This window comes from Eurypyga helias, unplaced genomic scaffold (assembly GCF_000690775.1).
Source record: "Eurypyga helias isolate BGI_N326 unplaced genomic scaffold, ASM69077v1 scaffold45909, whole genome shotgun sequence".
Taxonomy (NCBI): domain Eukaryota; kingdom Metazoa; phylum Chordata; class Aves; order Eurypygiformes; family Eurypygidae; genus Eurypyga; species Eurypyga helias.
This window is the reverse complement of record NW_010270935.1, coordinates 1-8,087: the sequence shown is the minus strand read 5'-3', so window position 1 is coordinate 8,087 and position 8,087 is coordinate 1. Positions and strand designations below refer to the sequence as shown.

The following is an 8,087-nucleotide window of genomic DNA, read 5'->3' as shown; positions in this document are numbered from 1 at the left end:
CGCTCGGCGTCCGTGTCTGGTGGCCGCGGGGGAGCGGCGCCCAGCCGGGCACCATGAGCTCCGGCACCACCGCCCCGCTGAAGGTCGTCGGCAGCCTCGCCAACACTGACGTCAACTATGTCATCAAAGAGCATTATAATTACACGGGGAAGCTAAATGAGAATGCGGACAGTGGAATAAAAGTGACATCGGTGGTTTTTATCATCATTTGCTGCTTTATAATCTTGGAGAACATTTTTGTCTTGCTCACCATCTGGAAAACCAAGAAGTTTCACAGGCCCATGTACTATTTCATTGGGAACTTGGCGCTCTCGGACTTGCTGGCCGGTGTGGCTTACACTGCCAATCTCCTGTTGTCCGGACACAAGACCTACAGCCTCACGCCCTCCCAGTGGTTTGTGAGGGAGGGCAGCATGTTCGTTGCCTTGTCAGCTTCCGTGTTCAGCCTGTTGGCCATTGCCATCGAGAGATACATCACCATGTTGAAGATGAAACTCCACAATGGCAGCAACAGCTTCCGCTCCTTCTTGCTGATCAGTGCTTGCTGGGTCATCTCCGTGATCCTGGGGGGCCTCCCGATCATGGGCTGGAACTGCATCAGCCTCCTGTCCAACTGCTCCACCGTGCTGCCCCTCTACCACAAGCACTATATTCTCTTTTGCACCACTGTCTTCACTGGCCTCCTGCTCTCCATCGTCGTCCTCTACTGCAGGATCTACTCCATGGTGAGGACTAGGAGCCGCAGGCTGACATTTCGGAAAAACATTACCAAAGCTACCAGGAGCTCGGAAAAGTCGCTGGCCTTGCTCAAGACAGTGATCATAGTCCTGAGTGCCTTCATCGCCTGCTGGGCTCCCTTGTTCATCCTGCTTTTGCTGGATGTGGGCTGCAAGGTGAAGGCCTGCCCGATCCTCTACAAAGCAGAGTATTTCTTAGTACTGGCCGTGCTCAATTCAGCCACGAACCCTATCATCTACACCCTGACCAACAAAGAGATGCGGAGGGCTTTCATCAAGATCTTGTGCTGCTGCAGATGTCCCCCAGCAGATTCTAGGACCAAATTCAAGAGGCCGATCATTGGAGGGATGGAGTTCAGCCGGAGTAAGTCCGACAACTCCTCCCACCCGCAGAAGGAGGAAGGCGACCATCCGGAAACCATCATGTCTTCGGGCAATGTTACCTCATCTTCTTAGGAGTAACTGTGGGGGGTACGTGCGAGCCTTCCTCTGCACCTGGGGAGCTGAGACGCCCGCTGCTCGCGGCAGCGCTGGGCCAAGCGAGCAAGTAGCATTAGTTCTGACGGGGCAAGCGGTGCATTTGCGAGGCTGGAGCTCAAGAAATGGGACAGACTGTTCTGGCCTGAAAGCCTTTTTCCCTGGAGCATGTTTTGTCTTTGCACCGAGGCAGCTCAGGATTGTCAGGCGCATTCATCTCCTGCAATCTCCTTAGCAACTCTGAAAGACTGATGCCTGGGTGAAACGACGCCTGGTGTGTGTGAGAGAAAGAGAGAGGGGGAGGAGGGAGAGGGAGGATGAATCTTTTTTTTTTTTCCCGCTGTGAGAAGAATGTGAAGTTATTTCTCCTTTACTTGCAGCAAACCACTGACACAAAGATCTTTCTGTGCCGCGTTTAGGGGTGGCTCTGGTGTAGCTGGTCAGAAGCATTTGTTTAGCACATAACAAGGAGAGATCACACAGATGTAACCAAGACCGTGTACAGCCATAACTTGGCGTCGCTTCCCGGAGTTCTTAGTGGGGGCGCAGGGTTCCGTGTGCAGAGTCCAGAGCTGGTGGGGTTTGTTTAGCAAGGTCAGAGCTGTCAGTTCTTGCTGGCGGTCCGCATCACATTGGAAGCCCACGAGCCAGACTCGGCGGTTGCCTTCACCCGAACCATTCTGTTGACTGCGTCGGTTGGACGGAGCAGCGCAGGGCAGCGTTCGGCCCCACGCGCTGACTGCCTTGTTCTGTAGCGTTAAGCAGACCGTTATCGCCACGCACGCAAGGTAGAACTAAAGGTCCTTTCTCTTGAAGACTGATGGTAGATGTAGTGGCGTAGGGTGACAGCCCCAGGGGTTTTGCTGAAGAACAGTGAAAAACTGAAGGGGCATTTCAGTGTCAGGTTCACAGTCTTCCCAACAGCAGAGATCAGTCAGGAAATGGAAAATAATACCCTGAGTTTCAGACAAACGAAAGGAACGCTGAGGTGAAATGGCTATAGATAAGTGCACTTCCGTAACAAACTGCAACACGTGTTGGCACATCTCATTAATCTCCGTAATTCCAGCCAAGACGTCTGTATCATATCAGCTCGTGGAAGAAGTACCTGTCGTTAAACTGAATGTATTTGTTTTACAGCACCAGCTCTACTCCTCTGTTTTTCTAACCTGTGCTAATGGGGTTGAGTGTGCACAATGTACATAAGTCGGTCAGATGCAGGGGTCTTGGTGCACCTAGAGAGTTACTGTAACAAAAGTGGTGTATGTGGGGCAGCTGAGAGCAGCCCACTCATTCACGGTTATTGGCAATTCCTAGAAGTGGTATTTTGTAAAGCAAATATATTGCCTTGTAGTAAAAGTTCCAGTGCAATTAAACTGATGTGTTGTTTTCTGGTTTAAAAAATAGTATTTAAAAGGTTTCTGACTTTTACTGTTCAATTTGCACATAGCTTTATTGACTTCTAAACATTAATAAACTGATTTTTGTAAAGAATCTGTTACGGGATTACTAGTAGTCTTGTACTGTTGGGGGCGGCTTCGTGCCGGGCATGGGTTCTCGGCAGTGAGAGGACTCCTTGATTTCAGTACGTGTGGGGATTACGGCAGTCCTGCGGGGACGTAAGATGCGGAATGCCACGTGCAGGATCGTGTGAAATACAGAGGAATGCTAGAATATAATTTCTCATCAGCACGTGCTGTGTTGGTGAAATGCCATTTAAGGAATCTTTACAGTAGCAGTTTTTCTCCGGCAGCCAAAGAAGGCCAGACGGAAGAACAAACAGACGCCTGCCGGTCCTCACCGCCTGGAGTCCCACAAGTGAAATAACTCACTTCTATCACAGCATAATCCGTACGCGTAATTCTAGCTGATTCAAAGATGAAGGAAGTTCACGGAACGCAGAACGGTGGCCGCCGGTTCGTAACCACTGCAGCTCTGGTGGGTCCCCCGGCAAAGCCTGTGGCTGTGGAGCTGGATAGGTACTGCGTTTCTTCTTCCAAAGGCTTGGCCACTGTTTCCTCTCTTGCGGCCGTTCCCTCTTGGCATTACTTTTAAGTTCCATGGAGCTCATACAGGATGCAGTTGGAGTGTGAAGATAAACCTCACCTTCTCGTGCTGTGTGTCATCGCCGTGCAGGGTTTACTGTGGGAATCGAGAGCCTACTCGCCGAGGAAGGCTCTGGGTCACCACCTCACTTCCTGAAGGAAATTCCAAAAATGCCCTGAAGACAAAAGAGTGGAAACAGGCTGGAATTTCTCTCCATCTGTCTGCCTGTGCGGAAGGAATGATTTCATGTGTGCTCACTTCCTAGGCTTTTAATGACTGACCTGAGCGGGGCTGGAAAAAATGTCAAATCTGTATTTGCGCACAAGATAAAGTCCCTCTTGGCTCAGGCCTTCGTTTCGGCAGGGGTGCTGACAGTCGTGAGGGAGAGTGCTGCTTTGGCCGGCGATGCGGGGCACCAGGAGCATATACATCATGCAAGCCCACGTTAAGCCCTCGCCGTGCTACCAGTGAGTAAAGAAAGGCCATATACAGGGAGGAGGCAGCGTGCAGGGATGACTGAGTTTGTGGGGGTGGTTTTATCCAAAGGACGAGGGCCCTTCTGCTCTTGAAGCCTTACGGACACTGTCCCTCGTGGGCCTGAGACCCCATGATGAAGCATGGCTGTGTCTTGGGCCCCCCAGATGGCTGCAGCCTTGCTGCGTTCGCAGCTGGCAGCCCAAAGGTGAGTGCTTCGCTTGGTGGTGTCCCTCGCTTATCTAGCTCGTCCGGTGGTGCTGCGGGCCTGTGCGGGAAAGGACGGCTTCCCCTGAGCCCCGTTTGAGTAGGGAGCTCAGAGCCCTACGTAATTCAGGCAACGAAAGAACCGCAGACATCAGTGTGGCACTGGGCCATGGGAAGCATTTCCTATGCTCTCGATCATGATGAGCGGAAGCCGTTTCCTCCACAGACCGGCCCCATACGCAAGCAGACAGGACCCAGACAGGGAACAATAACTAATACAAGAATAACGGTAATAGAAGTAAGGGTTCCTGCCGGGAAAAGCAAGACAGGCCGTGTGTACTGCCCCCCACTCCCTTCGGGGGAACTCCGCAGCTCCCTGGCCACGGCCAGGCACCACCATACACCAGCGGCTTGGGCAGGCGTGCAGGGCAGCGGGCGCCCTTCCCAGCGCCCGGACTGCCTTCTGCGTGCTCTGAGGGGTGCAGCTCTGTCCTGCTGGTGGCCACGTGACGAACGAGCAGAGAAAAGGAACTGAAAAGGTGCATTATACCCCGTGCCTACGTGAAACAAAGTCACACGGAGGAGTTACCTGGCCCTTTGATGTGTATTCTTTTCCCAGCTATTGTTCCCTGTATGGAATAGGACAGGGAGGGAAACGATCCTAAAGTCTGCCTGTTGCTCCCCTGGCAGCTGCCTGGCTGGGTACACCCATGAGACACAGGCAGAGCAGGGTGTGTACTGGGGGACCAAGGCCGCAGGCAGAATGCCCTGCAGACAGCTCAGCGAGAACAAGCCTTGGGCCTGCCCCACTCTGCAGGCAGCCAGGACCGAAACGAGGGACACAGAGATGCAAAAAACCTGTTACCCACCCACAACTGGGAAACATAGGGATTGCCCAACTGTGACATTTCTGAGTCCTAATTTGGCATGGAAGATCTCGGTACTGATTGCATTTTGTACGGGCTGAGGCATTATCTGACATTGTAAAAAGGGTCAGATTGACAAAGCGCTCAAAAATGTGGATACATTGGTAACCTGCCCACTCTAAACTGCTGGAGATGCCCAAGGGCAGGGTTTGTCATTTAGGGGGTTCCGAAATTCCCCAGGAAAACATCTATTGTGTTTCAGTAGTTCCCCATGCTGTTTCTCTTGGAAAACGAAATGAACTCAACTACAACTGAACCTTCAAGGATTTAAGAAACAAAATTCATCTAACCTCAGTTCCTATAATCTGCTTTCCCAAACTTTTCTAATCCCATCCTTGCCTTTACAGATGGAAAGAGTTTGCTCGGCCACTATCGTCTGATTTATTCTGATAGAACCTGGTGTCTTTTTACGCAGTCCCCAAGAATTGCATAGGGCCCAGAAATCTCCCTCCAGTCATCATGGCATTACCCTGTGATAGTTAGCAGTGATCAAACTCGCCCTGCACACAGGAGCTGGGCGGAAGAACATGTGGTACAGCCAACTCACTCCAGGACAAGTCTGCTGCCAAAATACACAGTGCCTAGAGCGATATGGAACTCAAGCATCTCATATTAACTAAGATTTTAACAAAAAAAGTGGGTTTTTCTAGGTTGGAACATAGTGTAGACTTATGTGAACCACTGAAGGGAATTGCAGTGTTAAGGATCCTCTCCCTTGCAGGAACATATTCCTTGTGTCCCTCCTGGTCATCCACAAATTCTGAGAGATGTTGTACCGAAGCTGCAGTTTCCAAACAACCCCCCCAAGCAATGCCCTGCACGGCCAGATCTCTCACCCTGCCAATCCAGGAGCGAAGCAGGCGAAGCAAGAACCAGTCCCGAGCACTCGGACCCTCCGTACTACCTTCACAGGAAAAAAGGCTGGAAATCTCACTGGCCACACCCAGGAACGCTCTGGCATGGAAAAGTCCTAATAAAGCTGAGCTGGCAAAGCTCCGTCAACCCTCCGTGCACCTTCCGCCAACCTGGTTAGTACTCGCATGATGGAAACCCCATACAAAGGCCAGTATTTATTTTGGGCTCACGTGAATTACTGCGCGGAGAAGATCCTTTTTTAATTCATGGTATGATAACCATACGTCAAAATGGCTTGTGGCATGCACACGGAGCATTTGCAGGGTGTAGTCGGAATCACCCTTCTCGGCTAAAAGTGGGCTCAAAATACAGACAGTATGATTTTTGGTAACTAATGACTGTTTAGAAAATGGGCTGGAGGGAAAACACTGGATTTAAAATTAAAGTTGTCTGCTAGGCTCCGTGAAATCACTGATGAAAGCAGCATCTCTACCTGGGGAAAACCTGCGGTTGGAATCAGCCGGCATGGTCGGGTGCTGACCGGAGCTGTACGCCAAAGGCAGTTTTGCTCTCTTAAGCACAGACACGCTTGGCGTAAACCAAGGCTTCTTGACTCAGCAGGACACTGGGACAGGAAGCTGGAATACCGTCGCAGGCAAATCCTTGCCCACATCGAGCCCCTCCAGTCGTATAAAGGGAAGGTGGGGCGTGAACGGCTATAAGCAATAGCATTTATATGGCTACAGAGACAGTGCAATAACGGGTTTCATGGTGTGAAAATTGGATTGGGCACAGGGTTGTGGTTGAGAGTGTTTGGGAGAACAGTTTCAGGGACACTTTGGGACCGGGGGCGCTGGACTACAGCCTGCTATTTTCCTCTTTAGATAGAGAAGAAATCCACTCTGGTAATGCAGACACAAAGTGGGAGGTTTTCACTTACAAACTCTACCCTTAAATTGGCAATTCCTTCCTGAGCAGCTCTCGTGAAAGCCTCATGAATCCTCACCTTCCCACGGAGATGGACACATCTGTAACACGTACACACGGATGCTTCCAAGTGAGCGTTTTGAACCTTGTGTTACTGTTCAAAGAGCTGGCATCTGTGGCATTTTGAATAGGGGGGATTTACTGCCCAGCCCCTTGCAGTATTTCCTCGTGCTTTGATAGGCTCGATGCCGCTGTATCACAGCTACTGTAAGGTGAGAAAAACAACTATTTCTAGTAATATATGTAACTGTGTCCTCGTGGTTGGAAGCACACTCGAGATGTTGGCTGAAACACGCAGGCTGAAGAGGTGCTGTTACTGAAAAACAGCTGCATTATTATCTTTCTTGCCTTCAGGGAAGACACAACTATGGTCTAACGATTTCTTCTAATCTGGTGCCCAGATGCCTGTTGCACAAGGAATACATGTGAGCCGTTTCCCAAACACCAGGCACTTGCAGATGTTCTATATTTCCATCGCAACTCCCACCTCTACTGCTGGTTTAGGCACAAGATAACAAACTGCTTGTAGCTGGTGTGCAGTTTCTCCCTCTGATCAGGGTTATTTGATCACTGCACCTTTTGAACAAATCAAAATGTTGGCACAGAAACACAGAAACTTCAAATCAGCCTACAACCATTCCAACAAGGGTTAACTTTTTTTTACTGGTCTTAGAAATTCAATACATTTCGCATTTTATCAGCTCTCTTACTGTTTTTATACGTCATCCTGCAAATGTTCCTTGAGGAAATCTTCAGCTTTCTTCTCAAAGGCTGTTTGTTTCCCATGTGAAAGTGGCTGGATTTTGTTTTTCTAATAAAGAACACAGGTGTGAGGGAGAGGAACTTGCCTGCACAACTGAGATGGTAGTGAAGGAACACTGGATCTTTTAACTTGAAATGGTTCATCGATGGAAGTGGCTCCAGTCGGGACTTTAATGATAGGGGTGAAGTTTGGCTTTTCACTGAACTTGCTGAAAAATGCAGCGGCATTGAAGAGGGTTCAGAGGACAACAAAGCCAGGCGCTTTAATGGGATGAACTCGCATAAAAGGCTCAGTGAGCAAAGGCCTTTCCCAGCAGAGAGCAGGGAAACACAATACTCGTCCCAGAAGCCGGGCTATGAAGTGGGCTGGGTGATGCCGGGGATGCGTTTGTAAAGCTCCCGACCAAAAGCAAACTGCCTACAGAAACCAGAACCGGTTAAAACACGGGAGGTACTTCAGACAGGGCTTACCTGAACTGGGATGTCTGAACACGCCAAGTACCTTAGTATTTTGGAATACAACCAAAGGTTCCCCCAGCTCGGGCATTGGAACAGGAGGCCGTTCCGAGGGCCCCGCGTCACAGCCCGCCACCTCCACCCGAACCGCTTGCCCGCT

At 50.4% G+C, this 8,087-nt stretch overlaps 1 protein-coding gene across 1 annotated transcript; it reads left to right on the top strand.

The window, feature by feature from the left end:
* The first annotated feature begins 53 nt into the window (after nucleotides 1-53).
* Nucleotides 54-1,494, top strand: S1PR1 (sphingosine-1-phosphate receptor 1). The gene has a single exon (XM_010158636.1). The coding sequence runs from the start codon at nucleotides 54-56 to the stop codon at nucleotides 1,191-1,193; it is 1,140 nt and encodes a 379-aa protein (XP_010156938.1). The 3' UTR covers nucleotides 1,194-1,494.
* Nucleotides 1,495-8,087: the final 6,593 nt, after the last annotated feature.